The 22,448-nt window shown below is 40.8% G+C and overlaps 1 protein-coding gene across 1 annotated transcript; it reads left to right on the top strand.

Moving 5' to 3' along the window:
* On the top strand, positions 1–1,647 carry LOC5571942 (nuclear pore complex protein Nup98-Nup96). The gene is made up of 2 exons (XM_021844736.1): positions 1–193; positions 256–1,647. Exons 1-2 carry the CDS (start codon positions 117–119, stop codon positions 1,556–1,558), a joined length of 1,380 nt encoding a protein of 459 aa, XP_021700428.1. The 5' UTR covers positions 1–116; the 3' UTR covers positions 1,559–1,647.
* The last annotated feature ends 20,801 nt before the right edge of the window (positions 1,648–22,448 follow it).

Here is a 22,448-nt window from a genome sequence, read left to right as displayed (position 1 = left end):
AGTTTATTTATCTCAGAGCTGTCAGTCACACAGCAGTGAGCGAAATTTCCTTGGATTAGGCGGTCAAGTTTAGTAATTATTTCGTGCTAGAAGCTTATTATTATTTAGTCTCTAAAATGGTAATTTGCACCTATTTCCTTAACAACAATTGCCGGTTCGGATCGAAATGCAACAACGATCATATCGATCTATCGTAAGTACTCATTGCTGCTATCAACATAATTTCACCTGACGAAGCTTCGGTTCCATATTCAGATCCGTCATCAAATCGGAGATCGATGTCACCCTCAAGGGAAACCAGTGGCCGCTCTCCTGTTTCGGTCCGTTTAAGGAACGGAACTGTGTGCCGAATTTCATCGAGGACGTCAGCTTTGAGGAGATCCGGATGATGTACCTGGAGGCGAAGATGCAGAACAACATTGCCGGCCACCAGATGCAACTGATGCAGATGATAAACGAGGCCAAGCAGAAGATGCAATGGCTCGGGACCACCAACAGAGACATCATGAACACGTTGATTGAGATTTACAACCAGCAGGACGATTCAGCCAAGCCTACGACGGTTGTTCAACCGCAGACTGCGAATCCTTTTGGCGCGGCGCCTTTGGGAGGGGGGAATGTTGCGGCGACGGCTAGCATTTTCGGGGGCGGGACGACCGGTGGGGGTTTTGGAACAGCTGGAGGAGGATTCGGCGCATCCGCTGTGGCTGCTGGTGGTGGTGGTAACATTTTCGGAGCAGCTCCCAATCAATCGGCTGCGAATATATTTGGATCGGGGGGAGCTGTAAGCACAATGGGCGGGAATATTTTTGCCAAGCCAGCTCAAGCACCAACGGGGGGGTCTTCCAATATATTTGGAGCTCCTGCAGCACTCGGCCAACAGCAGCCGGCTAGCAGCGTGTTCGGAGGGCCTGCAGTATTTGGAGGAAGTGGTCCGTCCCTGTTCTCGTCGGTAGGCCAATCACAACCTGCAACTGGTGGCTCCATTTTCGGGAGCACCACAGGAACAACTGCCGCTGCTTCAGGGAACTTATTCGCCCAGCCCTTCGGACAACAGACTCAGGGCCAGAATTTGTTCGCATCTGCCCCAACACAAGCCCAGCCAACAGCATCTCCTTTTGTGGCTGCTCCAGCTCCTCCAACTAATAATCCTTTCGCTTCGCCATTCGCTGCAGCTCAACCGCAGCAAAATCTCTTCGGAACGGCTCTCACAGCTTCCCAGCAAGCTCAGACAGCACCACCACCGCCATTTGGACAATCAGTTCAACAGCAGCCAGCAACGCAAAGTTTGTTCATCCCAGCACCCCAGGCGGTGCAACCTCAATCTGCCTCAACAATGGTCGGTACTCAACAGCAGCCTATGTTCGGAAGTGCAACAGTGCCCGGCGTTTTCGGGGGAATTCCGCAGCAGCAGACGATGACAATGGTCAGCCAATCGGCCACCATTTACAGCCGAATGGAAGATCTCAGCAAGGACCAGCTGGCGGCGTTCAGTGCGGAGCGATTTGAGCTGGGGAAGATCCCGACGGTTCCGCCCCCAAGAGAGTTGTGTAATTGAGTCTTTTGAAAGTGGAAATGTTAGAATAAGCCACTTTTAGTGCACAGATGTAAATGAAGTTTCAATATAATTTATGTTTAATGACTAAACCATCAAGTTGCATCTTTTTTCACGTTGTTGACAGAGTCCTTTATTATAACTATACTGATATTTCATCCTGTATTCTAGTTTACTGAGTCCATTGATGTGGCAAAAAGGGCTGCTATTGTTATTTCTTAACTACTTATCAAAACCAATCTTTTCTAGTATAGTCAGTTTACAGTTTTCTAAACCTATAGCAGAGCTGGTAGCGGTTGAGCGTCTTGAAAATCCACTAAATCTATCTAAAAAAGAGACTAAACAGGAATCAAGAAGATACCGATAAGAAACTAAACTGGAATCAAGGAAATAAAACAAATTTCGTCAGAAATTTATTCAGCAAGGTTGGTAGCGAGTCACTTTTTAGTGATCTGGTGAATAGTGACTTTGCAACAAAAAATGTTAAAAGTCACTTTAAAAAAAAAAAAACGGTTACTAAAGCGACCTTAGATGTTCATCCACGAACTACACTCAAAACGACCTGTTGGTGTGATTTCGGATGTCTTTGAGCAACTCGCTTTTTCCGCAGAGTATCGCTAAAGCTGCAATCATTGTTTATTAGTTCAATGCAATTCTAGTCGATTTCAGTATTACTTACAACTTAGTGTCCGAATAATATACCACAACATACAGAACACCAGTAGAATGAATAAATGTAGGGAGTCTAAAACTAAATAATGAGTTGCATATAATGTTATAATAAGAAAAATTCAAAAAATATACTTTGATAAATATTTTCTGCTTCACTTGAGAATAAATTGTTTATAGCTACTTCAGTTTTGCCTATCATCCTGCCTGACAATTCATTAATGTCAACTTCAAATTGACATCTCCTATCTCGCCCCCTAAGGGGTTACATTGCACCGAGCCGAGGGGTATTCGCTGTCCTCAACAGACCATTTTACACAACCTCTGAATCTTTTCTGCATAAAACGTTAAACTTTGAAGGACATGCACCCTCTTTTTTTCTTTTACAGCAAGCAAAGTGAAGTGCGAAACGCATATCTTTTCTCTTTGTTGGCTGACTAACGGGTCGGCGTTAAAAAAAATCTAATTGGAAAAAAATCTGTAGATCCGATTGGTAGAACTTCCATTTACCGGCAATTTTAGTTTAGTCAATTACTGAAACGGAATATGAGTCATACAGTATCATGAGTAACAGTACAGTTTCTTCTAAAATTCCCTCAGATATAATCCATCAGCATTCTTCCTCGAATAACTCCAGCATGTCTCAAGGCATCTCACAATGGATGCGACAGAAAATTCTACAAGAAAATGTCTAGAGATTCATGTGAAAGAAATTCTCTTGAAGTTTGTTTGTAGTTTCTTTCCGGATAATTTGGTTGCTTCAAAGACACAAAGCATGAAATCATGAATTCTTCAATTTCTCAACAGATGCCTTCAAATATTTTTTCTTTCATTTCTTTAGGAATTACACTCGAAATTGATTCAGGGAAACTGTCAGAAATTTTTCAATTAATTCTTTGATTTTTCATCGAACTTTTTCCTTGAAATACCGTTAGATGTTTCGTCAGACATTACTTTTGGTAACCATTTTGCGACTCGGCCATTCTCTCAGAGATATTTCTGAAAAAAAAAACTACAATTAATTTCAATATTTCCTACAGAAATATTTCGTGGAATCTATTTAAATAAAATGTGAATTTCATCCACATTTTTTTAACATGAATTATTCAAGAACACATCTAGGTGTTTCTTAAAAAAATCTATATAAATACTTCAGAAAATCGTTTCTCCTACAAGGATTTCTTGGAGATTTTTAATAATATCCTTTGCAAAAAACTTGTGAAACCCAAAAAGAAATATGTTGAGAAATTTCCTTTATATTATGCAGGTGAGTTTTATTTTTTGTTTATTTATTCTTTCCTTCTTTGTTTATTTAATCTCTGAAATTGGTCCCTTTGGAAGGATTCCTTTTTGAATACTTGGAGGAACCCTAAGAAAAACAAAACTTTTACTTATATAGAAATCACAGGATTGATACCTGGACCAGTGACGTACCCACGGGGGGATTTAGGGTTTAAATTTAAGAATTTTTACTTCGAATAAACTGATTAACCTAAAATTTGAACTAAATATTACGCATTACAAGAAAAATGTTACATCTAGATTTTGTAGCGATAATTCGCCTCGATCTGTACAATGTTTGCAGCAGGTGTGCAAGCAATAAGTAGCTTCTAATTTTTCAGATTAAAATAAGATTGTTGCCACTTATTTCTACTCAGCGAATCTACTAGTCATTTTCCTCAGTGTAATCTTCTCTACGTCGTCTATGATAACGATGTGCCTAGCTAGCTAATAGTAAGTGTGGCTATGGATCATTTTGGTTAGCAAAATGCAAACCGATTGTCGCCAATAGTATTAACACAGATAACAGTAGTTCAAGTCCGATTACAAAACTATGTAAGACAATAAACGGTAATTTTATTGGCAACACAAGTAGCAACTCTGTGGTGGCGCTGTTATCGCTAAGTTCCCATGACGATGTGAGTGGTGAATATGAAACATTTCAAGATACTTATATTCACCACTGATTGACGCAATAGGCCTTTTCATGTGACAGATTCGTCTATGCATTTGTTTACATCGGTGGAGGACCGGTGCTTACACGAGCCTGTCATTTTCATAGACGAACTGTCAAAGTGCTTCCCGATCAGCTGATTTGAGACGTCATGTGAATAGGCCTATACGCTGTGTGGCGGTGCTGGTGATTTCATCGTGTTGAAGTTTGAATTTTTACACAGATTTCCAGAAGATTTTTGTTCCAGCATAGGCATCTGTTATCTGTGGTATTAACTTCAATTTTCGCATAACTTCACATCAATTTGTCCATTTAATCCAATTGCAAAGTATATGTAATGTTTAGTATTTGGGTAGTTGTCAACTTCCACTCGTCTGGTTAGCCGTAAAACCACTTCTCGCATAACTTCTGATCTCGCCCTAAAAGCCATTGGTAACCATGTGTGTAGCTCGTTGTTTCTAAGCATTTGAATGAATTTTCATGTTATTTAACAACGCTATGGGGAAGAAAGGATCATTATGTACCTTTCCGTGATGTTGGGTTGGATGCTTATTCTTTCATTTGCTCAGAAACAACCAGCTACACACGTTGCTACCAATGGTTTTTAGGGCGTTATCTCAGAGTATGCGAGACTTATCATAATTAAAAACAAGTACCCGTCCACATGGTTTTTCAGGATATCTTTAACATTTCAACTTTAAATTTCTCTATGGGTGCTTTCTGGATGTACCCTAAAGATTCCTTCTAAGGTTTCTTAAGAAATTATTCCATTAATTCTTTGAGATATTTCCCAAGTAAGTCTTCGAATATTTTTTCAGGCGTTTTTAAAAGAATATCTCCAAAGAAATTTCATGAAACATTTTCAGAAATTATTAAATAAAACTTTGATGAAAACCTGGATGAGTAATATTTTAGAAGAAAACCTAAAGTAAACTCTGATGAATCTTGTGTAAGGATTAAAGTACATAACTCTTGATAAAGAACTCCTGGCCACTTGATGAAGTTTTAGAAGATTTCCTAGATCAATTGTTAAGATATTGCAAACAAAAATCAATCGAATAGCTTATCCCGTAGGATTTTCTGAATTCCAATTCCTTGAATAACATCGGGAGGAATTCCCAAAGAAGTTTGTATAAGAATGATCGGAGTAATTACTGGAAAATTTGCAGTGATGTTAACTAGTGTGGAATCTTGGAATCTTGAATAAACTTTAGAAGATTCCAAAAGTATTTTATTCGAGATATTCATTGGAAAACTTTTGGATGAAATGCTGAAGAAACTCCTAGGAAAAAAATCTATAGGAGCATCATGATTATTGGACGATCGAGTTTATTGGAATATCCTTCCTTCCTAATAGATTTCCTCAGATAACCCCTCGAAAAACTGTTGGAGTGATTCCTGGAAGTAACCAAGCGAATTTCTTCAAAACTATGGAATAAATCATTATGGATATGGGTTTTCTTGAAGAAATTTCTGTAAATGAAGCATTGGAAAATCATAAATAAATGAAGAAACTACGGGAGCACAATCTGGAGAAATTCCTCTAAGCATCCTTCGAAAAGTCGCTAGAGATGAATTTCTGGGATAGTTGATAGAGAGAACTCTATAAAAAATTCTAGACAACATCTTTGAAAGTATTCCAGATCGAATCTCTTGGAATTACTGGGATATTTCTTGAAGCTTTTCCTCGAGGAATCTCAGAATAAAAATCTAGATGAGCCTGTTGAATAGTCGCATTATAGTCTCTGAATGTTACTGTGTACGTACAATTTACAATCAGGATTAACTGCAAGCAATATAATGAATAAAGTGACTTTAGAGACCATTTTTTTTCAAAACAGAGACTTTAGAGATCTTCCTTCAAAAATATAAACTTTTTCAAGACTTGCATTGAAATAGACACCAAGTATCTTAAAAGAGACCTGCTACCAACTCTGCAAAGGACATGAAATGTTTTTTTTGTGTTTCATTAGAATTTCTACGAAAAACAGGAATGCTTAAAATATATTCTGTGAGCGGGCTCTAAACAGCAAGTCTGGTCTGATGAAATGGTCTATTTATTATTGTATGCGTCAATCTTTTACATTAATAAATTACACACTGCGGAATATTTTCCTTGTTTCAAGCATCAAAATACTGCTATTTACTTAAATTAGAGTTACTGAAACCATGGCCGTTTTCAATACTTTCTAGTTTTTGAGATATTAGGTGTTGAAATGCATTGTTTAACGACTACAGTCAACTTACATGCAAGAACCAGCTTATATGAAGATTTATTTGCTTAGTTTAACGAATAATTTTGTGTAATGATGGTCGCATGATGAAAAAATCGATTTATTCAAAATTTATTCGTACATTCAAACCAAATTGAATCCTACATAATCCTATTCTGATTTGAGGACCGCTAGCTCAAAATTATAATGTGCTGGAACATTTTTCGAAATCAGCTTCAAAATCACCAATCAAAAATTTTTTTTTTTATCAAATCAAAAAGAATAAAACTTAATATTTTCAGAAGTACTGTTAAATTTTTTTTTTTATTATTATTGCCAAAAATCAGTAACCATGCAGAAAGGGGTTCAAGAAAAAATTAAAAAAGATAGGGATGTTCAAAAATAAAAATTATAAAAATCGAAAACCAAAATTCATAAATTCGCGAATAAAAATAAATCAGTGCCCAAAACGTGTTTAGAACGGTTTTAGATAACGAAAAATTATATTTAGATCGAAAATAAAAATTTGGGTTTTAGAGGGTTAATCGTGATCATATTTAACTATGAATTACTGTTTCAAAATTATTTCCCTGAGTGTGGCCAAAATTCCCAGTGTTGGAGTACGGGGTTCGCCAAAGATCCGAAAAACCGGTAGCGCTCAAACACGGAGTTCTTCTGGACAATCAGAAGAACACGTGGTGCTCGGAACGATAGAAAGGGGGTAGGGGTTTTTACTCTCCTGTTTTAAAGCGACGACAACGTGCGAAAGGTGTGTTCTATCGAAGAGCTATATTTGAACTGATTGCTGATCGATCTGCGCAGAGATCATTGTTGTGGGGCGGGGGAGTTTCCCAAAATCTTTTCAGCACACCGTTGTTTTGATTGAAGGTAAGCTAAAAGCTGAATGTTTTTATTAGATTTAGTTCTATTCTTGGGATCACGAGACTTACAATTTTTGGTGTCCTTTAAGATGTAGGGGTCTTATCAAGCTCTATCGGATCGATCGAAATTCTATACGATGCTGCACTGTAGATTTAAGGGTCACTGAATTTAACTATATCCCTTGAAGAGTTCAATATACTTACAAGCTACCTGATAATCCAACTTACGAAACTCGTTGAAATATTGTATAAACCGTTCACGAATTCTCCGTACTATAGTTCGAAATTCAATTCTTCATGTACTAACACTAGATCTTAAGCTCTAATTAGGTTTTAAGGTATAACGATTTTTAAACTACTAATTAAGGAAATTTTAATGGAATAGAGAAATGTTAAGATCGATAGTTCACAAGATGATTTGCATGATTCTTCACATACGGTTTGTTTTTGTTCGTCTCCTTTACGCAGAATTGGTTCACTGTAGTGGTCAAGATGTGTTGACCATTGTGGTGACCACAGTGCAATCGACCACAGTAGATCTATGGCAGGGGGGTGACGTGACATCCCCCCTCCCGTGAACACTAGTTACGATCCGCTTCTCCAGGAGTCTCCAATCTGGGTTCACTACGCTCAACCACGTCAAGAACCGCCAACTTAACTGCTGGTCGTCGATGAACTCCGGCAGCCGTCCGAACAAGAGCTTGACGGACACGTCCATCACTGCTTCAACACGTCCTCTTGTCCATTGATCCTTGGCTGTCCCATTCACCACCAATACCAAATCTCCAACAGCTATATCTCGGACCTCTCCAAACCACTTCGATCTCCGCGTGATTACTGGAAGATATTCTTTCAGCCACCTTGTCCAAAAGCGTTGTGCTATGGCCTGCGCAAGCCTCCAACTGCTCCGTAGCACAGCCGGTGACTCAACAGGTTCAGCTGGAGGGAACTTGTCACCATTTGAGGAACCCAGTAAAAAGTGATTGGGTGTGAGGGCTTCCTCATCCGCCGACTCGAGTGGAATATAAGTGAGTGGACGTGCGTTTATCAAAGCCTCGGCTTCGAGCAAGATGGTCTCCAGAACTTCGTCATCTGGTCTACGTGGGCTGTCTGCGATAGATCCTATCGCTACCTTGACGGAGCGAACTAGACGTTCCCATGCGCCTCCCATATGGGGAGCCGCTGGTGGTATGAAACACCACTGGGTCTTGGTTGTGGTAAACGTGGTAGCTAAAGCGGCATTCCGCCTTTCCGTCTCTCGTTGTAGTTCGTTGCTCGCCCCTTGAAAGCAGGTTCCATTATCCGAATGGAATTCGGCTGGAGATCCACGTCGAGCTATAAATCGCCGTATTGCCATAATGCAGCTCTCAGTGGAGAGGCTGTACACTACTTCCAAGTGTATTGCGCGAACTGTAAGGCAGGTGAATAAAGCCACCCACCTTTTCACATGACTTCTTCCAACTTTGACCAGTATTGGACCGAAATAATCTACTCCTACGTAGGTAAATGGTCTGATGAACGGTTGTAGACGGATCGCTGGAAGCGGCGCCATCGCTGGAGGACTCGGTAGGGCTCTCTTAATCCGGCACATCACGCAGCCCTTTGTGACCTTCTCGACTAGTGCACGTAGCTTGGAAATTTCGAAGCGTTGACGAATTTCGTTGGTGACGGTCTCGCGATTGGCATGGCGGAAACGCCGATGATACCAATCCACAAGCAGGAACGTGATCTGATGTTGCCTCGGGAGTATTGCTGGGTACTTGAATTCCATTGGTACAAAAGTTGAGGCGCCGATTCTGCCACGTTGACGAAGCACACCGTGCTCATCGAGAAACGGCCAGTTTTTGTAAATTGGACTGCTTTTAGCGACACATCGATGACGGACCTCTGGTGAACCTTGCGTTTCAGACAAGATTTCGATTTCCTCTGGAAACGATTCAGCCTGTGCAATCTTCCAAAGGGCTGTCTCAGCACGCCTCAGTTCATCTTGGACGAGAACATCCAGTTGCATCGAAGCACCGCTGCGTTTACGGCGTAGGTTATCCACGAATCGAATCACAAACGCCATGGTTCTCTGTAGACGAGTCCAGTTGCTAAACCGTGTGGTGTCGATAAATGATGGGCTGGTAGAATGGATGTGGATTGGTCGCAGTTCTTCGCACGTTGTTGTGACTACCGTTTGTTGAGGCCAGAATTCTTCCGGCCGATGCAGGAATGGTGGACCCACGAACCATGGATTCATAGAGGTGAGATCAGGCCCATTTTTCCATTTCGTAGCGAGGTCTGCCGCATTCGATCCAGATGGAACCCATCTCCACTCCCGTACGTCAGTTGATGTAAGGATCTCACCGATACGGACTGCCACAAATTTGTTATACCGACGATGTTCTGATCGAATCCAGGCTAAAACGGTGGTAGAGTCGCTCCATAGAACTCGGCGGCTGATAGAGTAAGTGTGGAATCCTTCGACAGCCTCCAAGATTCGGACTCCTAGTACGGCCGCATTCAATTCAAGGCGGGGGATTGATAAGACCTTTAAAGGTGCCACCTTAGTTTTTGCGCAAACCAGCGCAACATGAATGCCGTTTTCAGTTTCGATTCGGTAATAAGCTACGCAGGCGAAGGCAGAATCGCTGGCATCGACGAAAACGTGTAACTCCAACCGATCGAAATTATCTGGAAACGGGGAGTTGAAGTAGCAGCGGGGGATTTGCAATGAGTCTAGTTGCGGGAAGAAGGCTACCCATTGTCGCCAACGAGTGAAGAGCTGCTCGTTGATTTTTTGATCCCAATCAATCCCCGAGGCCCAGACGTCCTGCATAAGTACTTTCCCGTGGACTAAGAAGAACGCCACGAATCCCAAAGGATCAAAGAGACTCATAATCACCTTCAAGACTTCGCGTTTCGTTGGAATGTGGTTCTCATCGAGAATTAACTTCAAATCCTCACGCATCGAAAAGGTGTACGTGAAAACATCGTCCGCTGGTTTCCATCTCATTCCGAGAACCGATTCGGCTGCATCCGCACGTACAAGAGCGAAGTCTTTGGTAGAATCTGGTTCGATCTCCCCAGTTCGCCGCAGAACTTCGTCTTCGTTCGATAAAAAGTTACGAATCTCGAATCCACCCATAGAGTGGACATACTTGACATCGCTCACCACCCGAACTGCTTCGTCAATCGTCCTGAAACTGTCCAGGTAGTCATCCACATAATGGTGCTCCTTTATTGCGGCTGCTGCTCGTGGATAATGCTGCGCGTACTGTTCGGCATTGGCATTCTTCACGAACTGGGCGGAAGAAGGAGAGCAGGTGGCACCGAACATTGTGACTTCGATCGCATACACCTGTACAGGTTCTTCGGGAGTGCGACGAAACACAAACATCTGTGAATTCCTATCGCTAGCTTGTAGCTTGATTTGGAGAAACATCTCCCTAATGTCTCCAGAAACGGCCACCGGAAATAGACGGAATCCGCTAAGTACTCTCGGGAGCGGAGTGAGGAGGTCGGGACCTTTCAACAGGTACGAATTGAACGATACCCCAGCGACTTTTGCTGCTGCATCCCAGATCAGCCGAATTTTACCCGGTTTCTTGGGGTTGATGACCACTCCAAGTGGCAGAAACCAAGTTTTCTGTGGATCGATAGCTGTCACCTCTGATTCGCTGACTTTGCGAATATAACCCTATCGCTCATAGTCGCTTATTTGCTCACCAACTCGCTGCATCATTGTTGAGTTACAACCCAACTTCTTTTCGAGAGCCTTCATCCGTCGAATGGCCATCGGATAGGTTTCTGGAAATTCCGGATCATCGAACTTCCAGAGGAGTCCGGTTTCGAATCCAGTTGCTGTTCGCCTTGTGGTATCTTCCAACAATTTTCTCGCTCTCTTGTCCTCGTCCGATTCGAGCATCACGTTCGGGCCCACGATTCCATTGTTCTCCAACGTGAAAAAATCGCGTAGCTGTTCATTTAGCAGAGCATCTGAACTCGCCGCGGCCGCTGTGTGGAAGTTCACAATCGCCCTAGGAATGGGTTTCGCAGATGTGCGGCCATAGACTCCCCAACCTAGTCGACATTTGGCGGCTATAGGGTCAAATGACCCTCCCTCTCGTAGCCTCAAAGGAACGCCGAGGCGAAGATTGTCTAGCCCGATAAGTAATTTGGGTTGTGCTAGATCATAGTCTTCGATCGGAAGCCCCTTGAGATGTGGGAAACGTGTGGTCATTTCTCTATAGTTGAAACGCTGCGCTGGAAGAAGCAAACAACTCACGGTGCGTGCTTGGTGAAGATCATAACGTTTGTCGTTTCGTTTACCCGATATTTCCAGGCTCACCTCCTCCGATCGCAGTTCATTGCGCTTCACGTTCCCAGTCCATTGTAGAGTCAACGGTTTCCTAGGCCCGGAGAGACCAAGTTCGTTTTCCACTTTCTCCTCTAGCATTGTAATCTGCGAACCCTCGTCGATAAAAGCGAATACCGTTACACTCTTGCCGTTTGCGTACAATACTACAGGCAGTACTCTGAACAGCGTTTGATCGTCGTCCATTGGAAATTTCCTCGACGAAACATTCACGGAGTGGGTTGTTGGCGTAGAGGAAGACGACGAATGCAAAAGCGTGTGATGTTTGAGTCGGCATCCCGAGACTCCGCAACCCTGCCAAGACTTACACGGCCATTTGCCGTGGTTGTTCAGGCACGTTCGGCAGAGACCTTTATCCTGTACCTCCTTCCATCGTTCCTCTAGGTTTAGCTGTTTGAACTTGTAGCATTCAGCAACTCGATGGCCTTCACGATCACATATTCGACACGATTTTGGTGATTTGCGAGTATTTTCTGCCGCTGGTTTTGGAGCCGGAATATCTGCAGTTGAATGAGCTTGAATTCTAGCTTTCTCACGAGGACGTTGTAATTTTTCGCTGCTCGTCGCTTTCTGAAACCCTGGAAGTTCGAAACTCACTTCACTGGCCGCGCTGACCAGCTTGCCCATGAATTCACCGAACGTTATGACGGTAGCCCTGGGCTGAAGATTTTTGAAGGTGGCCCAGTCCATCCTCATAGGGCCTGGCAGTTTCTCGACCAGCTCCTGCATGAGCATTGGGTTGGCCAGATGTTCTTCTTGTTCCGCCGCCTGAAGATGGTCGACGAAATTTTGCACCGCCAATCCAAATTCCAGAATGGATTCCGGGCGGTCATGCCTAGGTCCTGGAGTCCGCCGAATCTTTTCATGTAATGACCGAATAAGAAGTTCGGGACGACCGTAAAGCGTGCGGAGCGTGTTCATCACTTGTGGAACGTTGGCCGGAAGCAATAGTCTGCTTCGCACCGCTTCCCGAGCGTGTCCGGTAAGGCATCTTTGTAGCCGCGCAAGGTTTTCGGCATTTGAATACCCACACGCAACGGTTGACTGCTCAAAACTGCTGATGAACATCGGCCAATCAGCAGGATTGTCGCCGAAGTGAGGTAAATCTTTGCCGACAACTTGTCTTGCGGCTATTTGCTGCGTGCTGAGAACCCCTGCTTGCCCGATTGGTTCGTGATTGTTCGCTCTCATCGCTGTATTCACCGTTGGTCCACCCAAGTGACGAAATTGCTCCGGACGAGATTCGTGAGAGAAAAGATTTGGCTCTACGGATCGACGTATTAGAGGTGGATCGTGAATTACGTCGCACAGACCAGGTGTGGTCCAAGAAGGCTCTTGTCGGCGAAATATCTGTGGAGTGTGTTCACCCCCATCACTGTGCCCACGAGATGAATGAATCAACGGTGGATATGGGTGAACTGGCAAAGGATTTGTTTGCAAAGGCCTTGAACTTGTTACGAACTGCTGGAACGGTTCACGGATTGTAGTAGATCGAACCTCGTGATACCCGACCCTACCACTCACATGAGGAATGCCAGTGGGCCCAGGGAAACGCTGACGTGGAGAAGAATTATGAGTTTCTGCCACTTGGAGTGCAGGTGGTAATTCTGACGGTATCTCCGTTACTCTTGAAGGTACATTGATGATCAACGACGCTACACTATGCGGGGCCGCAGGAACCGAATCATATTGGGGGTTGCCATGATTTCCCAATGTATTCCTGTCGGACTTCCCGTTCGGCATATTAGCCGTCAACCAACTCGCGACCTTTTCTCGGGAACTTGTTGCCGATTCCACCACACTGCCACGTTCGGAAATCTGCAGAATGACTTCATTTTTCTTCTCCAGTGATTCACGGCGTAACGACTGCTGTTTGAGCAGACGTGCTTTCTCTGCCACAAGTTTGCTCTGCCTTAGAAGCGATTCTTCCTCAGCCAACTTCCTTTGCTCTTCCATTCGCTTCTTCTTTTCTTCCAGTTGTCTCTGGGCCTCTTCATGTTCCAGTTTCTTAAACGCTTCCTCTTCTTCAAGCTCTTTCTGTTTCATCCTCTCTTCTTCCTCGATTAGCTCCAGCCGCGCCTTCACGATCGACGACCGGCTACTCGATGCTACCGACGAAATCTTGCTGCCAATATTTGAAGCAGGTTTGCCCCCTGACACGTTACCTGACGGCACTCGTTTCGCTTGTGATCGCAGTCGAGAAGAGATAGTCGATCCTGCTGCATTCTCTCCACGGCACTGCCTGCAGATAAACGGTCTACTCGGCACGGACTCGCTCTCGCCGGTACAGCTGAAGTGCTCCCACAGGCGGCATTGATCGCAGATGATCATATGAGCACTTGACGAGTCTGGGCGGTGGCATGCCTTGCATGTATATCCCGATCGGCTGTGATGTCCGTCCATCTTCACCCACGTACAAAAATTCTTTTAGAATGTTGTGGGGCGGGGGAGTTTCCCAAAATCTTTTCAGCACACCGTTGTTTTGATTGAAGGTAAGCTAAAAGCTGAATGTTTTTATTAGATTTAGTTCTATTCTTGGGATCACGAGACTTACAATTTTTGGTGTCCTTTAAGATGTAGGGGTCTTATCAAGCTCTATCGGATCGATCGAAATTCTATACGATGCTGCACTGTAGATTTAAGGGTCACTGAATTTAACTATATCCCTTGAAGAGTTCAATATACTTACAAGCTACCTGATAATCCAACTTACGAAACTCGTTGAAATATTGTATAAACCATAGTTTCCCAAACTGTGGGTCGCGACCCCCAGGGGGGTCGTGGGCTCATCTCTGGTGGGTCGCGAAAAAATTTTGTTCTCATTTATTTTGTAGGTTTCTTAGTGTCCTCTCGATTTTTAGCAACTGGTTTTTAACAGTTCTCATTTATATTTTGGTTAATACTTTTGATCAAGATTGAATTGATCATTTTACTTGAAATGATTTGTAACTATAATATCTGATTTTGGATTTTTCAGCAATACGACCAAGAGAAATAGATTTTTATCAAGAGAATCGGCTATTTATTTGAAAAACTCTGCAAAAATATGTTGTTTCTTAAAGATACAGTTAGAATTTTCACACATGATAACTTTGAAAAATAATTCAATTAATATCATCACAAAGGTTCATCGGATTTCAACGAACTATCTGCACTCCTTGTGCTGAAAATTTTCGCGTGGCAAATAACTAACGAAAAAGCGTAGTTAAAGACGAAATTACATGTATTGTAGAGCTACGTTCGGAACAAGTTAACTAATTTCAAATAAGGTCGCCATTAAAGCCAATTTTTCTACTGTAAGTCTTAAACCTAAGAAGCCAAAAATACTGAAACGAGCTTTCCGAAAAATGTTGGAACTGAACTTTTATCTTGGAAGTTTGCTTTTTCCGAGAAAACTAAATATGTTATCTTTATTTTATGATAACGATTGTATTTTTCATAATTAAATGATTTTATTAAATGCATTTAATTATTTAGGAAAAATCAATTTAATGTAAGTAAAGTTGATAAGTTGTGAATATTGAAAACATCGCGCACCTTGAAATTTTATGTGGAGTTTGTCTATATCAACTTTCGATCGATACTGATCGATAACGAAGTTACGAATGATCTTGAATGTTTAAAGTAAAAATCTCACACTTTCTGGTGGGTCGCAAAAAATATGCCTAATCGCTAGGTGGGTCGTGCACTAGAAAAGTTTGGGAACCTATGGTATAAACCGTTCACGAATTCTCCGTACTATAGTTCGAAATTCAATTCTTCATGTACTAACACTAGATCTTAAGCTCTAATTAGGTTTTAAGGTACAACGATTTTTAAACTACTAATTAAGGAAATTTTAATGGAATAGAGAAATGTTAAGATCGATAGTTCACAAGATGATTTGCATGATTCTTCACATACGGTTTGTTTTTGTTCGTCTCCTTTACGCAGAATTGGTTCACTGTAGTGGTCAAGATGTGTTGACCATTGTGGTGACCACAGTGCAATCGACCACAGTAGATCTATGGCAGGGGGGTGACGTGACAATCATCTATCCTATAGCGTGGTCAATACGAACAACAGAGTCTATGAATGAAGAGTTGCGCGAAGAGTGAAACCATGGTGGGTGTACGGCTGTCAACTACAAACAAAGCTCGCCTAACAATCATCTCTCGGGCGGGCCGTCCCAAACAGCATCATCTCTCACGCTGGCTGACCCAAACAGCACAGGTCGAAACGCGGGCCATGCCAGACAGCAAATGCTGATGCATTTCAACACTCAAACAGCGGGATGCCTAGCAGCGTTGTGAGCCAAACGAATACACGCACAAAACATGAACAAAACAAAACGGCAGGCGAACCTCGTTGCGTATAGAGCGCTGCATATGACGAGCCTAACCTCGTTTATTTGACAGCTGCTGATCCTGTTGTTTACGTTTCGGACTTAGTCGTTTTTTCCATCATTTTTTCATCTTCGCATTTCTATCACCAGCATGCTGATGGTGACGATTTTCCACGGTAGGAAGATAGAATAATACGATCCGTGCGTATCTGCAGTGGATTTGACCTCTCCTCGCAGCAAACTTTCACGAAATTAAGAATGATTCGAAAAAAGTACTAAGTCCAAACTGTAAACAACAGGACCAGTACCTGTCAAAATTGATGCGTGACGTCACAGTGCAGTGGAGTATAGGCCTATTCAAATGACGTCTCAAATCAGCTGATCGGGAAGCACTTTGACATTTCTTCTATGAAAATGACAGGCCCGTGTTAGCACCGGTCCTCCACCGATGTAAACAAATGCATAGACGGATCTGTCACATGAAAAGGCCTATACCCCCCCTGAGTGAAACCAAATCTACCTATCGAACTGTCAAACCGTCTACCTATCGAGCAGACCAGCAAAACAGATAGGGGCTATTTTCGAAGACGAAGAAGAACAACCATAGGCCTTTTCATGTGACAGGTCCGTCTATGTATTCGTTTACATTGGTGGTGGACCGGTGCTAACCCGGGCCTGTCATTTTCATAGAGGAACTGTCAAAGAGCTTCCGGATCAGCTGATTTGAAACGTCATTTGAAAAGGCCTATTCAAAGAAGCCTCTTCGCGCAACTCTCCATACATAGACTCTGACGAACAATAGAGCGCTGCATATGACGAGCCTAACCTCACTTATTTGACAGCTGCTGGTCCTGTTGTTTACGTTTCGGACTTACACTGAACGAAATCTCCCGCCATCAATTGAATGATTTTTGCCTCATCTCAGCCCCATACCTATTTTCAGACATAAACAAGATGATTTTCATCGCTGTCCAAATCATTTGTTTACAAATAGCATCGTATGAAAATCATCCAGTCGAAAAATGATTTATATTGAAGAAGAATATGTTTAAAATTGAATGATTATTACACACTCATGTAAACAAACCACATAGCATTCTATTTCGTGATTTTAAAGAAATTTGTAATTTGTAATTTGTTTATTTATTCTTACGGTAACTTGTTAGTTTACACTTTTTATCAAGTCAAGGAAATTTTTAAGAAATCTAATTGAAACTAAGTAATCGGCCATCGGTGGTTTCCACAAGTCATCATTTATTTTGATGATAATAGGCAATATAAAATCAATTAACAATTAACACACTAATGAGCCGCCTGTAATATAGCTGTTTGAAGCAATCTGGAAGTGTCCGCAATATCCCAGCATCGAGTCAGGATTATCGGTTCTTGGACACCTTGAAAATAATTAACAAATTACAGGTAAACATACTTCCGAATACTTCCATCAAAATGAGCAATTACCTGTGAAATCCGCGAAGAAATGCCAAGTTCCGCTGCTGCCGCCATGTTTTTGTTTAGATTGACAAGGATGATTTCAAGTCAAGGATCGTTTGCTATCCGAATGAAGTTTCAGACTATAATTGAATGATTTTTGATTTGGGACATGGGAGAAATGAAAATCCATCATAAGTCACATGTTACTCATTTGGGTAGTTAAAGTTCAACTACACTGAGCGAAATCTCCCTCCTTGAATTGAACGATTTGTAATTCACATGACTTCAAATCTTCATCTCCCTTGTTATGAATGAATATACAAAAATAAGATGTATCCAACGCGAATCGAAAAAAAATCATCCAATTCGGGGATGACTTCTTGTATATTTCCATATGACAATAAGCAGATGATTAAATTATGATAACGAATATGAATAACATCAATCTTAAGAATGATTTTAATTCCTTCCATGTCCCAAATCAATAATCATACGTTCACAGTCAGAAACGTCATTCAGAAGACTGACGGTAAACCGTAAACAATACGGAATCGTCCTTTCACTCCTTAGCTTAATTATGGCGGCAGCAGCATGGTCAGCTACAAATTTTCCCGGATTTTACAGGTAAATTTCCGTTTTTGGAAGAATAATCCAAAATTATCCTTATTAGCAGCATTCGTTTACTACTTAGGACTTGATTCGACGGATCCAAACCCGAGTCCACACCATCAATCGCGTGTACCAAAGGATTTCAGTTCCATAGTCCCCAGTACTCAGAAAGAACGTTGTTGGCAGGTGTCTTTTTCTTGCAGTGAACGACGATGATTGTTTTTTCTTGATAATAAAGGACATAGTAATGGATGTTAAACCAATGTGTGGTACTTACTTATTTTCGATTGGAAATCTTAAATTTTCAACTGGTATGCAATCGGGGTTGTTTACATTGACGAATGATAATCATTCATTTTGAGACATCCGTTGGAAGGATAAAAATCATTGCAACATTGGATGATTTTCGTTTGGTATGATTTGTAAACAGATGATTTTGAAGAGGATGAAAATCATCTTGATTGCGTCTGAAAATAGGTATGGGGCTCGGATGAGGCAAATATCATTCAAATCATGGCGGGTGATTTCGTTCAGTGTATCAACACATTGTCATACGGATGTATACTGAAAGTCATCATAAAATTGGATGATTTTTGTTTAGCAGTCGGTGGGTGCATCATATTGTTTAAAAATCATTCAAAACGAGGAATATGCATATTTGTAGTCATGTGAATTACAAATCATTCAATTGGTGGCGGGAGATTTCGTTCAGTGTAGTCGTGTTTTCCATCATTTCTCGAAAACTTATTCATACAGACTCAAGTCAAAAAAGTATACAAACTTACTTTATCGATCCTACGTGTTAAGCAGGCGGAATTCTACACGTACCGCTCTGTACCAACTCAACTTTTTACTTTTAGAACGTTTAATTTCCGGATTTACAAAACGACGAAAGTAACATTTTCAACTTTCGCAACCTAACCACTACTTTCGCCGCCCCGCTGTATGGAGAGACAAAGTGACTTAACCACGAATCAAAACAAAACACTACTTGAGCCGATTTTACACTGGTAGAAAAACGTCGAAAGTAACTGAATGAAACGGCTTATCATTTTCTTATAATTATTTTTGTGGGAAATAATAGAAACTACCTAGTTTTTGAACGTGAGCTGAGTGTATGCAAAATTTGAGCGAAGTACACGGCAAAAAAATGTTAAAAAAGTGATTTATTTTAAAACAGTTTTAGAAGATAGATTGTGATTTTTCCTAATTAAATTTCTCAAAACCGTATAAAAGTTACTTACGTCGATTTGAAAAAGTAATCGAGATTTTTTCATCTTCGCATTTCTATCACCAGCATGCATGCATTCCACGGTAGGAAGATAGAATAATACGATTCGTGGGTATCTGCAGTGGATTTGACCTCTCCTCGCAGCAAACTTTCACGAAATTAAGAATGATTCGTAAAAAGTACCCAAACTGTAAACAACAGGACCAGTACCTGTCAAAATTGATGCGTGACGTCACAGTGCAGTGGAGTATGGCTACAATATGTTCGGCCATTTTGTTTCACTCACTAGCCGAAGGCTAGTGATAGAGAAGCAAAATCATTTTACATCTAGCTTACGTACATGTGAGTTTCAGGGTGAGAACTAATAATTGGGCATAATTTGATAAAATTAACAACTCGATAATGCCTTAACACCCAGGTTGAATAAAATTCCATGAGAATTCTAGGTTTTCCAGGTTTTTTTTTCAGGTAGTAGACACCCAGTCTTTAGTTCAATCCATTACTTCTTCAATACTCTTCTGATAATACTATATGGATTTTCAATAACTTCGCAAGAATTACTTACAGGAATGTTCTCGACAATTTGACTCAGAACATATACATGGTTGGCCAAAGTTTTTTTTTTTTTCAAAAAAACATCCGTTGATTCATTCCGATATGCCATTGAGAATCGATCCATCAACTTTCTAACGGTTAAACAAGTTTTTTTATAACAATTCCTACAGTAAATTTCAGTACTTGTTGATCCAGTAGTGTAATTATTGACAAACAATTAAATAAATATTGATTTGCAATCGAAACTTTTTTTACGATTTAGATAAATTTAGACGATTTTCAACAACTTATGTACAAGCCAATTTGGTTTAGAGCATTTTCCCATTTAAAACAATGAAACAATTTCCACCACAAATTCAGGGATCTAACGGAAATTTGAAGATTTTTTACCGGAATTCTAAAAATTATCACTGAAAACCTTTAGATTCCAACCATTGTTCCATATTCCAGCGAATCGTATCAAAATTTCGTAAGCGTATAAACTTTTCTGAGAAATTATTTTTCATTCTAGGAATTCCGTGGATACTACCAGAAATTCATGAGTGCTATACCAGAGTACCTTAATACATAAAATCCCATATTTATCATCAAAATTCATTAAATGAGCGCTGTTTCTCATGACTGAAAACCTATCACTCAAAATAATACAAACGTCATTGTTACGTGAAAACATACGTGATTTTTTTCCATCGCACTTTCCACGTAGCTTTTACGTAAATCGAAGGTAGCACCGAATGAACGCATGAACTTTGGAAGTTCGTCCATTCCACCGTCGCTAAACGTAAGAGCTACGTGTATTTTCCGGTAGCCTTTACGAAGCGTTTCAATAGGACCTAGATGGCTTTGCATTAAATTTAACTGTAATAAAGACCAATTTTATTTCTAATATGCTTTGGAAGAAAATTAATTCCCAATTGGAAGATGTAAACAAACTTAAAAGATTGTGATATTTTTATTGTCAATCTGAGCATTTTGAATCCTGTTTCCCCAATTTTGTGAGTTTGGTCTGTCTTGTTGTAGCCTTCGCGTGCTATAATAGAGGTTATAAATCAGGTATAAAATAGCATATTTACCATTAAATCAATCTTACACAATGTTTAAAGCAGCAGCAGCTTCTGAAGTTCTTCAAAAATCAAGCGGGCGCCATCTTAGGATTTGAGCTCAACACCGAATGTATACGTACACTATGCAGATGTCAAAATGAACTTAGGCACCTACGTGAATTCCACGTAAGTGCGATAGGTAACCTCAGTAAACATTACCGAGTCACTATTTTGTGGTTATGAATGGTTTAGTGATCTTTATCTTAGTCAGGTGAAGTGGAAGTAAAATGAATTTGGAATAATCTACGTGATTTTTCACGTAGCAATGACGTTTGGATTTTTTTGAGTGTACCTTAGCTGACATATCTACCTATGTAGGAAAGTCTCATATAGGGAACCTTACGTATTTTCGGCCGTTTTGTTCTTTTCGTCACACGGGTTTTTTTTTTTCGGCCAGATACTCTGAAATTCGGCAGTAAAATGATCTTATATGTTAGAAATTTTGACGCAAAATTTAAGCCCATTACGAAAACCAGCCATGACGGAGAAAACATCATAATAATCTATATAATAAACTAATAATTTATGTAATTTTCTACTGCAAGTTCATCATTTGCTTAAAGTTTCATTCAGGTATTACTCCGCAGTTTTATTCAGGAAACTATCCAAAGATTTTGTTCACAGGTTTCCCAAGGATTCTTTTATTTTTTCAATCAGACATTTTTCTTAGGACACGTCAAAAAAAATCTCAATAGATTCTGCAGTATTTTCTTTGGAGATTTTTATCAAGCAATTTCTCCTCAGTGCCCAGGAAATTCATTCAGTGATCCCCTCCAAATTTTACAAAATACTTTTAGATATTAGGCCAGATAACTCTGCACGAAATCCTTAATGAATTTCGCCCAAAAAAAATTAAACCTGTAATTTCTCTAACAATATCTCCATTGACTACTCCTGAGTTTTACCCAGGATCTTTAAGAGATTATTGTAGAAATCCCAATGTTATTGTCTGGTAAAGTTTTCAAGGATCTTCTTCTTCTTTGGATTATATCCTCAGTTGGACAGAGTCTGCTTCTCAGCTTAATGTTCAATGAGCACTTCCACAGTTATTACTGAGTGCTTTCTTTGCCGGGTACGATTGTACTCTATGCCCAGGGAAGTCATGGAAATATCCATTACCGACCGTGAATCGAACCCAGACACCTTCAGCATGGCTTTGCTAAGTATACTTAAGAATTCTTCCGAAGGTTTTCCAGTGGCCTTGAAGGTAGTTCTACTCTATGATATAGATGAGATAGAATGTTCGACTCTTTGGCAAAGTTCTTCAGAAGGAAACAGTTTCGTTCGAAATTCAGACCTTGAAGAAGGATACATTTTAAGAAAAATATCGTATTCAGAAAATTAAAATCTGATGGTTTTATACTTTTCTTTGCTTGTTCAATCGTAAACCTTTAAATTCGTAGCAACATTAACGTCAAAAATACTGTACGAGCAATCGTATTGAAGATCTGTTAACAAAGCCGGGTAGGAGCTTAGGTCATATTCTGGGAAGTGGGAGTAAGTTACGCGAAAAAAGCCATTGTGCAATTCGAATGAGATATTCGCACATTTTGATTGTTT

Source organism: Aedes aegypti, chromosome 2 (genome assembly GCF_002204515.2).
Source record: "Aedes aegypti strain LVP_AGWG chromosome 2, AaegL5.0 Primary Assembly, whole genome shotgun sequence".
NCBI classification, from domain to species: Eukaryota; Metazoa; Arthropoda; class Insecta; order Diptera; family Culicidae; genus Aedes; species Aedes aegypti.
This window is presented reverse-complemented; position numbering and strand designations above follow the sequence as displayed.